General features: G+C 32.9%; 1 protein-coding gene across 1 annotated transcript in view; it reads left to right on the forward strand.

Annotated features, from left to right (window-relative positions):
• The window catches only part of LOC126880059 (protein bride of sevenless), a 123,369-nt gene that overhangs the window by 76,357 nt on the left and 25,191 nt on the right, over window positions 1-21,821 (forward strand). The window contains exons 2-3 of the mRNA XM_050643714.1: window positions 2,661-2,812; window positions 7,795-9,128. Of these exons, the coding sequence (XP_050499671.1) occupies window positions 2,661-2,812; window positions 7,795-9,128 (1,486 nt within the window). The remainder of the gene's footprint in view (window positions 1-2,660; window positions 2,813-7,794; window positions 9,129-21,821) is intronic.

The following is a 21,821-nucleotide window of genomic DNA, read 5'->3' on the forward strand; positions in this document are numbered from 1 at the left end:
TGTGCCCATTGAATTGGCAAGTACCTAGCATCTTCGAGCAGGGAACCATGGCACCCTTTTAGCATGTGTTCCACTTTATCTATCAACATCGACTTGTAGTCATAACATTTTAATATATTACTTTATGTAAACCATATACGATGATGTTAACACTATTTACAGTGTGCTAGTTTCAAAATACTCGGCAGGATGTAAGTATTCCCACATTTTTCATTTTAACAGTCACAGTTTTAACCTTTTGCTATAAACTAACGTGGAAATACTTCATTCTAGGCACTGAAGATGTTCTGTTTAGAACGAAAACGTTCTGCAATTCATGACATTTTATAGTTTTAAATAAACGATTTTATACCAGAATACATCTCGAAGTTTTTACTTCTGTATTGGTTTTTTAAACTATGGTATACAGCCAACTATTGGGATTTTCCCATTGATTTTTTACCTATGTAACTGTTACTATAGTATCGAGGAATTTTTTAGAAGAGTTGCGCTAATTGATAACTTTGTTGTTATGGAAATTTTATAATTTTTTATTTTAAGGGCGTGGGCGCAAATATTTTAAGTCTATCCCTACTTTTTCTGTCTTAAAATGCAATGCGGGAGTAAAATTCTCACTGGTATGGATATGTAAACATTACTTGACAAATGTCATCATTAACTTTAAAGAGATGGCTTTTGACTGTAGTTGTATAACTGTTACTTGTATAATTGCATCATAAATTCAGTTAATTAATATGATATTTTTTCACTAACTAAAAACTAATACTTAAAATTTCAAAAACTAATACTTAATCGAGAAAAGAGGAAAAGTGATAAAGTGATTTTTTAATAGTATATTGTTACTATGGAACGCTTACAATTTTGAACATCTTTAACAACAAAATACTTGGATCACAGAATATATCCTGCTGTATTCTCTGCTTGGATCTTCCATAAATAATAAACAATAAAGAACTTTTTATTAAGTTCACGTCTTAAATCAATTATTTATCAAATACACTATCAATATTATTTAATCAACAATTCAAAATATTCCCGATACAATGTCAAATATTTAAAATTGTCACTGTCGTGTCACCATATTCTATTATTATCATATTAATATAAATATTACCACGAACATGGTGTCCATTTTTTTGAATCCTGATCAAACTAATAAATATTTAAAAAAATTTAAACGCAGAATGAAATACTAAATTATTATCGAGGGCTGAAAGTCCCTTAGAATAAATAAGAAGTTTCTTTTGAATGAGATATTTGAAATTAAAAATCACACTACATTTTATCTTAGTTTTTCACCACTGTAACTTATTAAAATAAACACTACAGAAGTTTTAAGAGAGTTTCTGTCCTCGGTAAGAACGTAATCTTTCATTCTGCGTTTAAATTTTTCAAAAATACTTATTAGTTTTCTCAGGATTCGAAAAAAATGAATCTCATTTAAATAGCATTAGAGCTAAAACTACGTACCCGTCCCCCTTGTACTTTTATCTGTACTGTGTTATGTTGTTTTTTTAAATGTAATTCATTTCAGAAACAATAAATCTTTCTCTCTCTATCTATCTCTATCTATCTCTCAGAGATTTTTTTTCGTAATAACATTATTTAGAAAATATTGAAGACGCGCTTGTTTTACGCATACCCAATGAAAGTTTAAGAGCTAAACTATCAGTACGTATCAAAAAAGTGAAAAATATTTTATAACGCAAAACTCTGCTGTAAAATTACCGTTATTTTAAGTCAAAATTACGACTTTAGAACTCACAACATTTACAAGAGGAAGTTGGAGGTTACAACTCCAACAACATGTTAGTCAGTTTTGAATTATCAGCTATTATTATTGAATTATCAAATATTATTTGCTAACTAACTGAAAAAAAACTTGAAAATAATAAGAACTAAAGGTAAGGACGATACATTAATATATAAAACAATACTGAATGTATAAGCTGTGATGGAGGAGAATTGAATAACCTTTCAAATGAGCTATCACACGCCCCCTATTCTTATTTAAAAAAATAGTCGATTGCGTCATCACGCCCAGATGGATGACGTCACTAGTATGATATATATGCCAAAAGATTATAGTTTAACAATTAAAATCGACCTGCTTCGTAATTTATCTCCAGAGTCGCCCATTCTCGAGAAAAAGAATTTATTCCAACTCAAACGTCCTCACTGTACATATAACTTCAGAGGCTTATATCTTAAAACCATGATTTTTTGGAGCTACGCGCCCATTGAGTCTTTTGTTTTACACATCAAGGACAACCAGAACCCAAAGTTTCTGAGCATTTGACAGAGAGCCATTTCCCATAAGGTTTCTGCGGGGTCCTTGGTTCTTTGTATTCGTCGAAACTATAATTATAAATTAATGAGGTAAATACAAATTACATAATTATAAGAAAATGAAATTTGTTTTATACAACTTTAATAATTGTATTTCGAGGACGACTTTCAATCTGGAGATCAAAACGTCAAATAGTAATATTAGTTTTTGAAAAAAAAAAAAGGAACTAAAACAACAGAAATAAATAGTTGAACTACGAGTACAATATAGTCAAATGACTTTCTCAAATTAATAACGCAACAGTACCTTTACTTTCAGCTTGCTTTGGTTTTTTTACACACTAATAATAATATGTGTCTATCTATTTCAGACATACTTGTCCAGTAACATTTAACAACTCAGCAACCTACACCTTTTTTGGTAATATTAAACAAATAGAGGAATTTATCAAGTTTCAAGAATATTCAGAATCAGATGAAGTAGATGCCATATTTGTACCTCTCGATGGATCTGTTCCAACAGGTAAGAGTAACCTATTATATAGTTAGAAAAATTTTAAACCGTTAACAAAACCTCTCAGGAATTTTTTATTAATCAAAATTAGTTGATAGTCCATGTGGTGAGACCGCTCCCGTCTGTGAAAATTTCTGATTCGGTTTCTTTGTGGACTCCTATTCAAAAATGTCCCCCAAAAATGTCAAAACAAGAAAGGTATCTTGTAATTTTTCTCAAAAATTGATAGTTTTCGAGTTATAGGCGATTTAAAATCTGAAAAATGCGAGAATACGCATTTTTGAGGCTTAAAAACTCATATTTAAATTAGTATTTTTGAGGTTGCCAGAAATTGAAGTTTAAACATTCAGCTTCAAGATTCTGAAGAGTGATTGCCTCTAACCTTAATTTAAACCGTTGTTTTTTAATTGTTAAATATGCATGACCATCCGATTTTTTTGCCGGTGCGACGCGCTCTATTTCAAAAATCTCCAATTTTTCTGCGAAAAATATTTTTTCTAGATTTTTTAGGACATTCTGAATAAAATAAATTTTTTGACATTTTTCTCAAAACTTAACAGTTTTAAGTTATAAGCGATTTAAAATCCAAAAATGCGTTTTTTGTCATTTTTCGGATTTTAAATCGCTTATAATTTTAAAACTATTAACTTTTGAGAAAAATGTCAAGAAACTGATTTTATTTAGAATGTCCTAAAATATCTAGAAAAACTATGTTTCGGAAAAAATTGGAGGTTTTTGAAATAAAGCGCGCCGCACCGGCAAAAAAATCGGATGGACATGCATATTTAACAATTAAAAAACAACGGTTTATATTAAAGTTAGACCCAATCACTCTTCAGAATCTTGAAGCTGAACGTTTAGTCTTCAATTTATGTGTCTGGAAACCTCAAAAATACTAATTTATGTATGAGTTTTTTAGCCTCGAAAATGCATATTTTCGCAATTTTCAGATATTAAATCGCCTATAACTCGAAAACTATCAATTTTTGAGAAAAAATACAAGATACCTTTCTTATTTAGGATGTCCCAAAAATCTAAAAACATATGCTCTAGAGCAAAAAACATGATCTTTTGTATTTGTTTAAAAAAATTGTTTAAGCAATTTCTGCCCAAAAATTTCACCCGGCACCCTTCAGATTTGTGCAAAAGGGAACATTTTTGAATAGGAATCCACAAAGAAACCGAATCAGAAATTTTTTCAGACGGGAGCGGTCTCACCACATGGACTATTAAAAATTGGATTATTTGATTGATATCTATTTCTTCGCATTTTGTAATAATATATAGTAATATAACCGCTAATAGCTGGTGAGTACCCTTTCCACTTTCTCCAACTCATTATGCAGGAAAGATCCAAAGAAAAAGAAGTGTAAGGAGACGTAGAATGTCATGGCTGCGCAACCTCAAAGAATGGTACGGATGTACATTAAATAAACTTTTCAGAGCAGACTTCTCTAAAGTCCGAATAGCTATGACGATTGCCAACCTCCATCGCAGATATGGCACTTGAAGAAGAAGACTCTTTCCAGCAAAAACAGTCCTACGCAAGCTCTTGCCTTTCTCTTACTTCGCTGCTCAGGAGGAAATGAAACCCCAATATTTGCTACAAGGAAATATTTAAAAAATGTATGACAAATGCCACAGATGGCATAAAAATAAACGAGTTAACGAACAATATAAGATCTGCCGATGATACGATGATCATGTCTAGTAGCATAGATGAATGACAACAGGCAATGGAAAGAGTTAATGGAGTCAGTGCTAAGAATACAAAATTAATGCTGATAAGCAAAAAAGCAACAATCTGCTCGACAATTACGGATAAACAACATACGTACTAATTGACCCTGTATAATCTTATGTATAGATGATCCCAAACCCTTTTTTTAGTGCGTCACAGATTATCGAATTCTCTCTAACTCATTGCAGATGGAAGTAACAGAAAAAACGTACCTCTGTGATTATTATACATTGGTTGGCGATTACAATACTCTAAATACGTAACCAATCAATGATGCGAATAAAGATAATTTGACATAAAGTAATCGATTAGGATCGTATTTTCACAAATCATATGGTAAAATGACAATTGTAATTTCTAGGTTAGTGTTTTTCAGCGACGTAAATATAAGTATTTTGTCATTGGTATATTCGGACATTGTATAGTGAAATTTTATTTTATATTTATTTATTTTTACATTAAAATATTTTAAATATTAATATTCTGGCAAATATTTGTATAAATATTGATGTTTATATAAAGTTAAATATTCTAACAACTGTCAGTGTCAGATTTAACTAAAATGTCATGTAATGATTTGCGACATTCTTAAAATCCTATATGACGTCAAAATTATTGATGCACTGAAAAAAGGGTCTGGGATCATCTATATTACTTTTATACCAATACAAATGCAAAATTGGAACAAGCCACCGAAAGGCCAGGCGAGAACAGAACGAGCTAGAACAGCATTTAATAATATGAAACAACTACTCGTAAAGAAGGATTTGTCTCTTCTTCTAAAACTATGTCTATGTAAATGCTACATTTTTTCGACCCTCTAATTTTATGCAGAGGTCTTGGATGAAAAAATAAACTAGATGCGTTCAAAATGTGGGTGTACCGACGCAATCTTCGTACATCCTGGACCGAACGTTCATCAATATAAAGGTAATCCACAGAATTGGAAAAGTGAAAGAAATCGTGAGCTCAAATAATAAACACTTCAATTGATTATCCAGGGAAAAATAGAGAGCATGCGAGGGTCAGGCAGAAGAAAACACTCGTGGCTCCAAAACCTGTGGAAGTGGTTAAAATTAATATTGGTTAAACCATTCAGAAGTACTGTAAAGAAGATCAGAATTACTCTGTTAAGAGCCCATGTTCTCAGCGGATAGGGCACTTGAAGAAAAAGAAGACAATATTTTATCAACTATAAAAAAGCCTTTGAGCAGGTGAAGTGAAATAAATTTAGAGCCTATTGACAGAGATTGGGGTACTTCATTGTCTGGTTTTACTTTATTGGCAATTTGAACACATCTACAAAAGGTAAAATGAGAGAGGAAGAAAATGGAAAACGGAGGAAAAAACATGCACTCTAGGAAGAAAAATATCGAACTTGTATTACATGGATGATCACCATCCTGATAGGTAACACGGGAACAGTAATCGACAGATTACTATTTAAAATGAGCGAAATAAGCAACGAAATGGGTTTAAAAATCAACACGTCAAAGAATAAAATGGTCGTAAATGTGTAGCACCAGCGTGGATAACAAACGAAAAAAAATAATATGTAACACAACAAATTAAACAAACATAAAAATATCTATACTTGGCGCTACGTAACTTTTCGGAGTACCTCGGTAGCTCTAAGTCTTCAGAGATCTAGGGGTGTGGATTCTTAATAGATTTTAAATATAATATAAACTCAAATGCTCGGAGGGCGCCATTGGATAAAACGAAAATGAAAGACGAAATATACTTAAAACTTTAAAAAAAATAACTAAACTAAAAAGTTAATAAAAATATATAGTTATCATAAGATACAAACACATTTACATAAATATAAATATAACATGACTTACCTTAGTGTTCTCATGTTGATTTCTTCACTTATGAATAAGAGAAAAGGGATCAGATAACAATATTATCAATCAAAAAAAATTATTAAAAATGAATCAACTTTTTATAAAAATTAAAATAAAAAATGAAATGATGGATCTCTTATAGACAATATAAGAGATTCTGTTTACAAGGACAATAAAAAAAGGTTTACAAACAATACCTTGTCATATAGTCCTGTCCTTATTCTTCGCGTTGTGAATGTCCAAAGCACGCACTTTTCACTGAATTTAGATAAAGAATAGTACAAAAATGTTTATTTCCATGAAAAGTTTCAGCAAAAATAAATAAATAAACTTACAAATCTGCTCATATTGCCTAACAGCGGCATTTGGCTTGTGACTAGGAAGTCACGAAAGGAGAACTGTTTCTAACACTACATTTCAGGAACTTTAAAAACTTGATTAAGAACTACGTCAGAACTTAATATTCCAACTTAACTTTCTCAGAAAACCGCCAAAGCGGCTTCTGCTGAGGCAACAACAAACCTCTCTCTTTGAACTCAAAGCTCAAACTTGAATTTATTAATCTCACAACTTGAATGAATCTCCTCAAACCAAAACGCTTCCTTCCAAAGCCCTCTCCCATTTCCTCATTCTACCCTACTCATCCAATTAACCAATAAGAGAAAAGTTCAATCCTTCCCTCTTTCATCATTGACTAATAAAAAAAATAACTATGCTTCCTACACTTATTATTGACCAATAGGGAAAAACAAAACATTCTAACCCAACCTACTTAGTAGGGAACCGTCAAAAATCAGTTCGCAAAGTCAGCAAACCTCTCCCAGTTCCACAGTTCTCAAGAAAAATATTGCTGAGTCCACAATCCTACACTTGCTCTCTCTGATACTGATATTAGCACGTATGTGTATCTAAACTCCAAAAATCGTGGCGCCAAAGACCATTAACTACAATGTAACTCTTTTTTACATCACAAACTGAACGGGCGAGAAATTAAACACAGGAAATCGCATGTATATATTACTACAAAATAATATAACGTCTTTTTTAACAAAACTAACTTTAACAAAACTACAATTACATATACCTCACGTATTTTTCGGAACAGAAATAAATTCCTTGAATTTACTTGGCATATGAAGCGATATTCTTATGTCTACAGTGTGGGACAAAAATGTGTTACAATACATTTAAAATTTTTAGTTTCTGGATGAGGTTAAATAATTGAATTCTTTTGAACCATTTCAAATGATAGATAAAAAATATTTTCTCCCAGAATAAGTATTCTGGAATGGAGAGAATAGGATGATAGGGTATCATTGTGGCTAAAAAGAGTCAAAAATAAATAAAATGTGTATAAAATATACAGTTTTTACTTTAATTATAATTTCATTACTTTGCAGGATTGCCCGAATCAAGTTTCGTTATCATACCACCTCATCATCCAGCATCAACGAAGTATAAAACTAGAGAAAATATTCTCCCATCACCAATGTTCCTATCGACGGCTAAATCCATTCTTACGTTTTCGAAAAACATCGAAAAATACGTAGAAAAGAATTGTAATGATACGTCATACAAAGTGAATTGCCTAAGAAGCAAATTTAATAGAAAATACCGACCAGTATTAATGTCACCGAATGGTATTCTAGATATTCTAAAAATTGAACCTCTAACTTCAAACTTTGTGTATGATATTTACAGAGTGGAAAATGACACCTCAAATATCAGTGTGCTGGCTCTAAGGAATAACTTCCTTCAGCCTTACACAAAAATATTTTCGTACAACATATTCTACGACAATATTACACTAGTTGATCAATCTTTTGAAGATAGATCTCCAAACGCTTCGATAAATGAAGCCACTAGCAACTGTCTAAATTATTTTAAGGAAAAACGCTTCACATTCTTCATAGATAATATTTCTAACCTTTCGTTTAGATCTGAGGCTTGGGTCTATGCCTTTCTCTCTTTATCTCTTCTAGGAGTAATATTCTGCATGTCCATTATTATATTTCTACTAATATGTATTTGCAGAAGAGATATTTTGGAAGGAAATCCAATTCTCACAATTTCCCTTCTAGTAGCTGTCATGATATTATTCTGTTCTGTCCTACCGTTCAGTCTACAGGACAACAGTACTACGAAAAATCCTCTTTGTTTAGCTAAATCTTTAAGTATTACACTTGGATATGCTATGGTATTTTCTTTGCTTCTTTCGAGGTGTATTCTTCTAGCTACAGCCTGTAAAGAAATCGGATTCCTGTCACACATAGCTGGACCAGTACAATCGTTTTTATGCCTTTTCATCTTTGGTGTACAAGCTGCACTGAGTCTGCAAATAATTGGAAAATGTCAAGAAGTGTTTTTCAGACAGTCTTTCATTTATCTACTAAGCTACAACATCATGCTGCTGTTACTTTTGCTCTGTCTTTGCCCTCTCATCTTCAAATGCGAAAGAAATTACAGGGAAGGAAAATATTTCTGCATCGCTATTATATCTATAACAATCGTGTGGCTGATTTGGCTTCCCATTTATATGTTCTACGATGAAGGCTGGACAGAACCAATGCTTTGTTTGGGACTGGTTGGTACAGCTGGTGTATTTTTGGGAGCCATATTCATTCCGAGAACATACCTGATGACCATTGCAGCAGCCAGGAACAAAATCACCAGTACTTTGCCATCTCTAAATACAGCTAATAGTATTGTGGATATTTATAGAAGCAATACACAGGTAATTTGTTTATTTATATAATAACAATAATAATGATAATAATACTTCAAGGCATCAGTACGTCTGCTTTGTAATACTGCCTCTGCCACTCGCTCATAACTTTATTAATGCATTGTCTATTTTTATAGTAAGTATTTTTTATGGATTACTCTAGTAGCACTTTATACTTCTGCAATAACTTGCGTCACATGTAAGGCCTGTCACATTCAATTAAAAATCGTAGTTATTTCTGTTATTTCTGTTCTTTGCTTGTTAAAAAATGTAGCAAACGGTCTAAAAATCGATGCATTTACTATGAAGTAAAAGCAAATCTTTATTCATTCTAAACGAAAAGAAAACGATGCTTTTTGTTTTGCTTCGGACGATTTACTTTGTTTTTACTTAATTCTTCTTCTTCTTCACGTGCCATATCAGAATTATTCGACGTTGGCGATAACCTTCTCAAGGCTTCTCGATCTTCTGTTACTTGGAATAGTTGTTTTACAAAATCAATGGGAAAAACCAAATAGTTGGCTGTATACCATAGTTTAAAAACTCATACAGAAGTAAAAAACTTCAACTTGTATTCTGATATAAAATCTTTTATTTAAAAACTATCTAAAAAGTCATCCAAATGGATTGCAAAACGTTTTCGTTCTAATTCAGAACATCTTCAGTGCCTAAAATGAACTATTTCCACATTAGACTAAAGAAAAAGGTTAAAATTTTGACTGTTAGAATGAAAAAACTTGTGGGAATACTTACATTCTGCAGAGTAGTTTGAAACTAGCACACCATTTAAAGTGGTAACCCTATAATATATGGTTTAAATATGTTATTTTTACAAAACATGTTGACTACAAGTCGATGTTATTAGATATAATAGAACACATCCTCAAAGGGTAACATGGTTCCCTGCTCGAAAATGCTAGGTACTTGCCAGTACAATGGACACAGACCAACTGAGAAATTAGGAAATGGAAATGACAAGAGTGACATGACATGACATGACAAGATAAAGCCAATTTTTGGTTAAAGCTTACAAAGTGTAGTTTGGTTTTGGATTTGTAGTAAAATGTATAAGTTGTTATTAAATATCTGAAAATGCGATTTAAATTATTTAAATATTATAATCTATTGTAAAGTCTCAATTACAGTTACATTAAGTTGTTTTACATTTTATATTTGAGTCCATTTACGAATGTTTTTTAACTAAGAAACTTGTTTCCTTACTACACTTCTAAGATCCCGTATATTGTTTTTATGATAGGATCCATTTAGTCACTTCTAAGGTCTATATATATGACAGTGAAGTTTGGCAAATGAAACAGAGAATAGAGGAAGTGTTGCTAGGAACAGACATAGACATCTGGAGAAGAGCAGCAGGCAAATCAAGAAGAGATCGGATACCACGGCCATATATAGAAAATGCCAGATGATAGGACTCCTAAACAGATTTTGACGTGGACGACCACAATGTAGAAGGAAATGAGGAAAGCCGAGAAATACCTGGAGGGAGGGCAATGAAAAAGAACTCGAGCAAAGAGAAATCCCTCCAGGTCTATGGTTAGAGAAGAATGGCGGTTAGAAGCCGGAAGGCGCCGGAGAACGCTATAAACCGGTAATAAAGAGTAGTGTAGTATTCTGTATCGATTTTCCTTCACTATTTGTCCCAAATAAGACATTTTTTCTTCCAATGTTTAACAGTCATATGACATGTCCAAGGTATCTTCAGGATCCGTCTATGAATTCACACTTCCAATGCTTCAGTCTGTTCATGATCGATAGGTACTTTGTGTCCACATTTCTTCACCATAAAAAATACAGACCAAACATCCCACTGTACCAATCTGTGTGTTTCGTTCCTATGTCTGGATATTGTTGGTCTGTTATGACATTTCCCGAATTAAGTTATGTTGTGAACTTTTTCAACTTGGACTCCATTTAATTGAAGCTCTGCATTTCCATGTGGGTTACGACTAATAATTGAAAATGTGGTTTTGTTTGAGTTTATTTTAGTGCCCATTTCCTCTCCTACTTTGTGAATACGATCAAGCAGAATTTAGAGACCTTCAATATTTTCTAATAAAAAATCTAAAAAATAGATGGAGAAATGCTCAATCATCTGCGTTTTGCCGACGATATAGTACTTATTACCGAAGATCTGGGTGAAGCACAACAAATGCTACAAGAATTAGAAAACGTTTCTTTAACAACAGGTCTAAAAATGAACATCAGTAAGACCAAATTTATGACAAATTTAGTTCCCAGCGAACGCCTAACCATCCAAAATCAAGTGGTAGAATTGACAGAAAAGTACATAATATATTATCTCGGTCATGAAATCAGAATAGGCAAGGACAATCAGACCTGCGAATTTCAACGACGAATAACACTTGCTTGGGCGGCGTATGGTTCACTAATAAGAGACATCTTTAAGAGCAACATCCCGATAGCTATGAAACGGAAGACATTCGACCCACGGGCGTAGCCGGGGGGGGGGGGGGGGTTGGGGTTTAAACTCTTTCCGAAAAGTAAGATATTTCAAATTTTTATTATGAATATAAAGGTTATTTTATGTAGTTTTAGTCGTTTTACTTTTTTGAACCCCCTCCGAAACTAAAACCTGGCTACGCCTGTGATTCGACCAATGTGTTCTTCCTATTATGACATACAGAGCAGAAACTCTCACGCTCACAAAAACAACAGAACTAAAAATGCGAGTGGCACAAAGGCGCATGGAAAGATCGATTCTCGGCGTGACAAAAAAAGACAAAGTAAGGAACCAAGACCTGAGGAAAAGAATAGGAGTCACTGATGTTGTCGAACGTATAGCCAGGCTGAAATGGAATTGGGCAGGTCACATAGCGAGACTGAAAGACTCGAGATGGACCAGAAAACTAATTGACTGGCGCCCAAGAGATGACAATCGCAGCAGAGGACGATCACCAACACGCTGGACGCTGGACGACATTAAATGGATATCCAAGAAATGGCAACAAGACGCACAGAACCGTGGAGAGTGGCGAAAAATGGGAGATACCTATGTCCAGCAGTGGACAGAAGAGGTAGCATAATGATAATGAATATTTTCTGACAAAATTACTGTATCGTCCGCTTAAGTAGTGCACCGTTGATTTTTATTTCATATTAGGGATGGGAAAAACCTACCGGTTAAAACCTAAAACCGGTTTTTTCCTTTGCAATAATCGGTTTTTCCGGTTGTTTTTTTGTCCCGGTTATAACCGGTTTTTTCTTTTTAAAGTAATAACCGGTACAAACCGGGTAAGTGGAAAAAATACTGAATTTAGAGAAAAAATGGTAAAATTTTTCGCCCCGTGCATAAATGGGAAACTTTAAGCTGACTGAAACTGAGTTTACAACACTGATGACTGATTTTTATACTGATATGGACTGATATCGATTCGCATGTAGTATCGCAAACTAAAGCGCAATGTAAATGTAACTTATTTGGTATTGGCTATGACTAAAAAACCTAACACCGGTTTTTGGAATAACCGGTTTTTTTGACCGGTTAAATCCGCCAGGTTAAACTGTAGGTAAAAAAACCGGTATAACCGAAAACCGGTGTTTTTGCCAACAACCGCCATCCCTATTTCATATGGCTGTTTCTCAAGTGCCTTTTTAAATGACTGGTCCGAATAAACATTGAACAATTTTAGCAATAAAATGCAACCTTGTCTGACTCCTCGTTGTATGGAGATTTCGTCGGTGTAGTTATCTCCAATTCTTACGATAGCAGTTTAATTCCAGTACAAATTTTTAATGACACGAATATTTTGTCGTCTACTCCTATAATTTTTAGCATCTGCAATAATTTTTCATGCTGTAGATTATCACGGCATTTTTGTAATGGTAGTGGATCCCAAGCGGGGATTTTTGCAATTACTCGAGCGCGTCAGATTATCATATGGGGAGAAACGTTGTACCCTGTAAATATACCTCGACCATATATTGGATCTTAACACAGGGGAGTTCGTTAAGTGGGGCCGGAAAAAAAATCTATCCTTAGAAAAACTCGAAATCGTCAGCTTAAGATAAGATTAAGGTAAGTTAAGGCAAAAGAGTGTATATTTTAAAAATCTACTCAGAAGAGAAAAGGGGGGAGTCACAAAGTTTTACAAAAAAAAGCGAGTATTTCTCGAAATAAACGTCAGATCGAAAAACTAAAAAATATGTGTTCTTTATTTTTCAAAAATCTATCGAATGATACCAAACACGACCTACCACGGAGAGGAGTAGGGGGTAAATTTAACATTTTAAATAGAATTCCGCGATATTTCGCAAAATGAACATCAGATCGAAAAACTGCAAAGTAAACGTATTCAATATTTTTGAAAAATCTATCAAATGGCACCAAACACGACCCCACAAGAAGGTGGGGTGGGGGATATATTAAAATCTTAAATAGAAACATCCAATTTTTAATGCAGATTTGGATTCCTTACGTAAAAATAAGCAACTTTTATTCGAAACATTTTTTCGAATTATGGATAGATGGCGCTATAATCGGAAAAAACGATTGTTGGAAATGGAAAATTAAATTAAAAAATAGAAAGTCCCCACTAAAATGGAAAACTTAACTAAACTTTTTTTGGTTTTGGGACATACCCTTCACAACCCAATAGGTCCCCAAAGCGCTCGATTAACTGCAAATTTAGCATACTTCCCTTCCCTACTATAATATGATATTTAGCGCAAAAAGTGGCTCTCTGGTTCCCATAGCATTTCTAAAATTGGGTATCCCCGAGATCTTCTTCTTATTTGCCTCTAATTCTGATGTATAGTAGAATTCGTAGGAAAATTTTAAGAGAGTAGGCGTAAAACGTCGGACCAATTCTTTCTAAATGCATTCAGTTTTTTCGAATCCTAAAAAAACTAATAAATGTTTTTGAAAAATTTAAACGCAGAATGAAATATTACATTATTGCCGAGGGCCGAAAGTCCCTTAGAATAAGCAAAAGGTTTCTTTTGAATGAAATATTTGAAATTAAAAATCACACTAAATTTTCTCTTTTTTCACCCCTGTAACGTATTAAAATAAACATTATATAAGTTTTCAGGGACTTTCGGCCCTCGGTAATAATTTTGGTAATCTTTCATTCAGGGTGTAAATTTTTCAAAAATACTTATTAGTTTTCTGAGCATTCGCAAAAAATTAATGCATTTAAAAAGCATTGGTCCAAAATTTTGCACCTACGCTCTTAAGAGTGTCTAGGTACTCTTAAGAGGTCATTAGGCTCAATTGATTGATATTCTGAGCATTTTCTGGCATCATATTTTTTAGGTATTGCGGCATAGATGGACTTGAGCTAATCTGTGGGAATCACTCCAGTATTATATTATATTGCATTAAAATGATTTACTTTTATATTAGGATTACAAGCTTTCCTAATTTTAGCAATTTTATAGCGTGTTCCACCTCTGATTCCATAACTTCTGGGCCGTTAGTATTATTTTAATAGAATTCGGTAATATTATTTTTCTGTTATATTTAAACAACTCTAATATAATACAGCTGCCATCATTTTTTTATTTTGTTCTCATTTACAACAATTTTCTTTTTATTGTCAACTAATACAGAGGGAACTCGTTTTTTAAATATGCTGATGATAAGTTCTTTTACTTTTTTGTACACTTTATTTTATACCTTGAGCAAATATTGCTCCATCGTTCCGTTTGTATAGAAATGGCAAAATAATCTCATTCCATTCTCATTTTCCATATAGAACTATTTATTAGCTTGTCAACTTGATTTGAAAAAATTTTAGAATTAAAAAATAATCTACAAGTGATAGCCAGATATTATATCAATTATTAATATACATAGAATATAAAATAACAGGTAGGTAACATTTTGGGTCCTATAAACATAATTTTTTTATTATCAATAAATATTCATTTTCGAATAATTTTTTTTATCACCAACAATGGTAACATGGCAATTTTAATCTCATCGACAACGGCAACGGCTACTTTCCTTTATGAATAAAAACCGGAGGTCAGTATCACATTTGACTGATCAAGGTTAATGACCTTAATTGCATCAACAATTGTACATCGAACACACGAAAGTGTCGTTCTCTATAAATAGAAGGTATCCTTCTACTTTCTCTCGACTAAAAAGATGTGACTATAAATTGTATCAATAATTTTGAGGATGTTAATACTGCAAGAAACACAGTAAAGGTTGGAATGCAGTCTCAATATTTGTACAAACTTATTATTTATAGTATAATTATTAATGGTTGACAGCACAATATCCTCAATATTATGTTCAAATAAAGAAATATATCTTACAGAGTGATCCTCATATTTTTACAAAAGGATCAGGGAGATAAAAACTATATAAATAATTCAGTTCTATATTTTCTAAGAATTTATTTTACAATACAAACAACTATTACCTATTAATTTTATTCATCATCATTATCATCATCATCATGGGCTTTACAACCACTGGTGGGTCTAGAATCAGCTTCCATTCCTTCCTATTCTTCACCTTGGTTTTCCCATTTCGCTAATACTGGTAAGTCGTCTTCCACCTGGTGCTTAAATCGTGCTCTGGGCGCCCTCTTTTCCATCCTTCTTCTGGTCTTTGGTTATAAATATTTTGCGGCTCCATCGCGTTTATTTTCTCTAAGTGGCCTAGCCACCATAGCCTGTTTATTTTGATGGACCTACCAATATATACTAGCATTGTTTATATAGGGATAGTTGGTCAGCCCAATAGGAAAATTTGTTTGATTCAAATTGAGACAGTCACCAGATGTCCCCACAATTTCTGTCAGGGTCGCAACGTCAAAATGCATACACACCAAGTTGGATACGATCCTATTCATAACACCCCAACTCGCATACATATTAAGAAAAATAAATATATATAGGAGAAAGATAAAGTTAAAGATAAATGGTATGGTTTGTTCAACAGTAAATGGTTGAGTTCAATTAGTGCGGTCGTAAATATTATTAAATTTATCTAACCTGGCCCATTGTTAAGACCCACCCGGAGCGATAAGCCACCGAGGTAGACAGAGTTGGTCTTTTGCAATTAACACTGACTGGACGGTACTCCCATAATAAAGCCTGAAATAAATTTTACCTGAAACCGGGCCTTTTATATTATTATCGGTTAATCTAGGATGTTTATAGTGGTAACTAATTGAACTCAACCATTTACTGTTAAACATACCATACATTTTTATTATATATGGAAGAATATATTTAGAAATTGAATTAATTATGTCATGCTATTATATAATGTATACTAGCATGACATCGTTAATTGAATTTCTAAATATACTCTTCTATATACATATTTATTTATCTTAACATGTATGCGAGTTGGGGTGTTATGAATAGGATCGTATCCAACTTGGTGTCTATGCATTTTGACGTTGCGACCCTGACAGAAATTGTGAGGACATCTGGTGACTGTCCCAATTTGAATCAAACATATTTACCTATTGGGCTGACCAACTAAGGTTCACTATAAAGGCGGTAATCTCAAAATTATAGCGTCTACGCCATATTATAGGCCAGGAACCGAAGCTTTTCACCTCGCAATTTTTACAGAACGGATAGATTTGCTTGAAAATTTGAAAATAAGTAGTAGATAGACCAAGGATCAAAATCTATATGATGCGAAAAGGCGCTTTTACCATGGGGGTGGTTGTCACCCCATCTCGGGGGTGGAAATTTTTTATTATATTTTGACCGCAAAAGTTGATAAAAACATTCATTCTAAGTAAAGAATGTTCTAAACATCTTTTTGATAAAATTAACAGTTTTCGATTTATTTGCCATCGAAAATGTTAGTTTTATTTCGAAAAAATCAATGTTTTGAAAGGTATACTCATTTACGATTCACTCAATTTTTGCGGTAGAAAAAATTTTTTGAAACCAATTTCTTGAGAATTGAATAACCTACAATTTTATATTGAAACATTTTTTCGTATCTCTGATGAAAATCTTTATATTCTGAAGAAAATTACATTTTTACCAAGCTACAAAAATTCCTTATTCACTTTTAACTCCTGTTTTTAAAAACGAATCATTCTAAGCCAGTCAAACATCTAGAATATATTAATAATACATAAATAAATAAGAATGAATAAGGACAATGACTAAAAACCCCGCTAAGTTACATTATTATGCTTCCAATTGGATTTCTCATTTTTTTTTTTTTTTCAAAAAAATATATTGATTTTTTAACCCTAACATTTTAAATTTTGATCCTAAAAGTTTGGTAAAAAATAATTTTGTAGGTTTTTATAAGGTCTATTTATAAAGTCTATTAATATTATTTTTATGTCAAAATCCTCAGTCGCAAAAAGAGGTGACTTTGAAAGGGTTGGTAAAGGTGGTTTTTGCATGTTATTACAAGTTTTAATTGTCGATAGCTCACTCAATTTTTGCCGTAGAAAAAATTTTTGCAAACCAGATTTTTGGAAATTAAATCGGCTACAATTTCATATTTGAACATTTTTTCGTATCTCTGATGCTAATCTTGCTATTCTGAAAAAAGGCAATTTTCCAAACTACAAAAATTCGTTATTTGCTTTATCCATTTTTTTTAAACTATTCATTCTAAGCTGGTCAAACTTCTAGAACCTATTAATAATACATAAGCAAAAAAAGACCAAGTAAGGTCAATGACTAATTTTAATTAGAGTGGTGATTAGGGGGTTGCTTCCAATCACTTTTTCGCTGGAAAAATAGGGACTGACATTCTTTTCATTATAAGTTACTTAATTTTTGAGCTAGAGACTTTTTTTATTTCTGGAGATAGATATTTCTAATACTTTAAATTAGTTTGAACAAGTTGTCCTCGAAAAATGCATAGTTTTCTCGTATGTTTACTTTGAAACTACAATATTTAGCATTTGACGAAGAAGAGCCAACATATAATAAAGTATAGCTCGATTACTATTCGTCTTAAAGAAAATCTAAAAACATGTTTTTGTTTATTTTTTCAAAATGTACATTTTTGTTAAGTAAAGTTGATTTCATAAAACGAAAACTTTTGGAGTTATTAGCAAATCGTTTACAACTCGAAAAATATCAACTTCTGAGAAAAACGATATGAGATATTTTTTGTTTAAAATCACAAATTTCCGGGGCAAAAAATATGATCTTTTGAATTTGTTTAAAAAAAACAATTTCTGTCAAAAAAATTCGCCCGGCACCCTTCTGATTTGTTTAAATGGGACATTTTTGCCAGGAGTCCGCAAAGAAACAGAATCAGAAAAGTTTTCATACGCAGCGGCCTCACAACATGGACTGTATATTGAACCTATCAGACAAAATTACTAGAGGAAGAATTAAATAGATATTTTTGACGACGTACGAACACAATAATAGGTATGAGCCGAAGGTCATCACAGGCGTGATATCACAATGGAAGAAATCGATTACGCAATTAAAAATTCAAAAGATTGGAAAGCAATAGGACCCAAAAAAATTCCCACAGAATTTTTAAAATTATCTGATAGCGGCAATATTCAGATATTAATAATTAACTAAAAAAAACAGCAATAATTCCAAAACAATAGCTTAAATTAGTATTTACTACTTTCCCAAAAAAAGTCCAGAAAATGTGTTAAATATAGAGCAATAACAAGTACAAGAGAACAAGTCTCATAGGCTACACCTTGAAAGTACATATTCTTTAGAATAAGCCACCAACGGATTTACAAAAAACTAGATGCTCAGGTTCTTCTTCTTCTTGCGCCATCTTCTAACGAAGGTTGGCGATCACTTCTTTAATCGCTTCACTATTTTTGGCAACCTGAAATATCTATTCAACACTGAGCTTAGTCCAATAGTCTAAGAGCTAGTGAACCCTCCGACTAACGGTTTTCCTGTAAGGCTAGAAATTTGTCTAGTGATAATTCATAGCACACCAAGGCCAAAAACCATGACCTGGCAGGTATCAGCCCTGCACGTGTATCTACCAGATGAATCGAAAAGTGCATAGTTTAGGGGAAAAAAACTTTCTCCTGTAAAGTTTAAATTTAAGTATGTGTTTGAGTAAGTCATTTTTCTCAACAGCATAAGACCTTGCCAGGCGAGGGGAAGATTAGTTTTTTTTACTAAAATTATTTGTTTTGTATAGAACAAAGTTTTTTTTTAGATTTTTTGAATCATTCCAAACAGAAAAGGTCTTTAGTGACTTTTCTCTTAGGTTAATAGTTTTTGACATATAAGCGATTAAAAAGTTTAAAAATTGCTAAATTGACCATTTTTAACCCTGAATCGGACATTAAACTGAAAATTTCAATGTTGCTAAGGTAGATAGATATTCTTTAAACTTCGATTGATGATATCCCGAAGAGTTCTTTGCAATACAATATCGAAAACCCCCTTGTTTTTTAATTGCTACTCAAGCGGGCGCTACACTGTAGTATAAGCGAGGACGTTTGAGTTTGCATAAATTCATTGTCTCGAGAATGGGCAAATTTGAAGAGAAATCCTCGGATAGGTCGATTTTTATTTTTAAATTAGGAATTTTTGGCATATATATAATACTAGTGACGTCATCCATCTGGACGTGATGACGTAATCGATGATTTTTTTGAATGGAAGTAGAGGTCGTGTGATAGATCATTTCAAAGGTTATTTAATTCTCTATCCAGTAATATAAACGTTAACCTAATTATTTTCCGAGTCTGTTCAGAACCTTCGAGCTGAACACATGTAATTAAGAAGCAATTTGTCTAATTATTATCTTATCATATTGTAATTAGTATAAATCCATCGTTATCAAGAAACCGAAAAACAATAGCCAAAAAAATTGTTAGTGTTTAATGCTAAAATAATTATCCAGTAAGTAATTTCTACATCTAATTACTAAGTTTATCAACATAAATATACCTAAATATAAAGAAAATAGGCCAGTATATTATCAAAATATATGTCGGAATGTTTTAAAAACTCCTATCTATAACTAGGGGAAAACTATGAGTTACCAACACGATAACCAGGAACAATCTACTAGTTATCCATTCAGTGAGGACATAAATCCAGCAATTAGAAGAAACAGCTTAGCACGAACTCCTCCACCTGTAAGCAGTCAAAAAGACAGTTCCAATCCACTAGATGAACAGCAGAAAATTGTCAAAACATACAACAACGATCTACAATCACATTTATCAAATTTTCAAATAGATAAACCGCAAGAACATCTCCCAGATGCAGATGTAGCAAAAAGTGATGGTGAATGGGTAGCAGTCCACCATAATAAACGTCAACGCAATGACGACAGTCCTGATTTGAAAAAAACCAAACAAGCTACACTCAATGATTATTGGCTGAGTAAAACTGTTCATACATCTAACAGATACGAGTTACTTGATGATGATACATTTCGTGAAGAAGTTGTAACGTTGGAAGACCGAAGAGAGGATCAGCCACCACCCATATTTATACAAAATGTTGAACGCATCAAACCACTACAGCAATTACTACAGAAGATAACTCCAGGTAAATATACTTTAAAATGTCTTGCTAACAATCAAATTAAAGTTCAAGCTGATACATCAAAAACCTACTCAATAATCGTAAAATCTCTATCAGAAAAAACTACTCAGTACCATACATACCAACTAAAACAAAACCGAGGATTCCGAGTTGTTATACGTCATATCCACCCTTCAACAGATCCAGACGACATTAAAAAAGCATTGCTGGATCTCGGGCATACTGCACTGAACATCTCTAATATTAAGCAAAGAGACACAAAGAAAGATCTGCCGCTATTTAATATAGAACTGGCTATTCACAGCAATAATAAAGATATATATGAGATCACGAAATTACTCAACACTATTGTCACAGTTGAGGCACCGCATCCGAAGAGGGAACTACCTCAATGTCAAAGATGTCAACATTTTGGCCACCCACACAATTATTGCCACAGGAGTCCGCGCTGCGTAAAATGCGTAGGAGATCACATATCGTCTAAATGTCCAAAAGAAAAGAATATAAAAGATGTCCAATGTGTAAATTGTCGAGAAAATCATCCTGCAAGCTACAAGGGATGTTCTGTATACAAAGAACTGCAAAAGAAAAAATTTCCATCGCTTCGAGAAAAAAACGCAAGTCAACCACCTCGTGTTGCACATTCGTCAACCACTCAACCAAATATCAGTTATGCGAACATTGCTGCAGGAAAAGGTAATAAAAATACAACTAACACAAATGAGACTACTCATGAAATAGAAACAGCAACTCCCCAACATATACAAAACAATTTAGAACTTGTGGTACATAAACTAATGGAAAGAATGGATAAGATGTTTGATCTAATAATGTCTCTGATATCTAAGCTTAATCTTCAACACTAAACTTAAGATGTGCTGTTGGAATGCCAATGGCTTAACTAATCATTTTCATGAAGTAAAAGCTTTTATTTATTCTCATAATCTAGATGTTATGTTTATTTCCGAAGCACACATGACTATTAAGAGTTATTTTAATATTCCCAAATATTCAACCTATGTAACTCAACATCCATTAGGAAAGGCCCATGGAGGTACGGCAATTATTATAAGAAATAATATTAAGCATCATGAAATAAACAAAATTAGCAGAGTTAACATTCAAGCCACATCAGTGTCGGTAGAAGATTCACAAGGCTCGAATATTTTATCTGCTGTTTACTGTCCACCGAATAAAATAATTAAAGCTGAT

Source organism: Diabrotica virgifera, chromosome 2 (genome assembly GCF_917563875.1).
Source record: "Diabrotica virgifera virgifera chromosome 2, PGI_DIABVI_V3a".
Lineage (NCBI taxonomy): Eukaryota > Metazoa > Arthropoda > Insecta > Coleoptera > Chrysomelidae > Diabrotica > Diabrotica virgifera.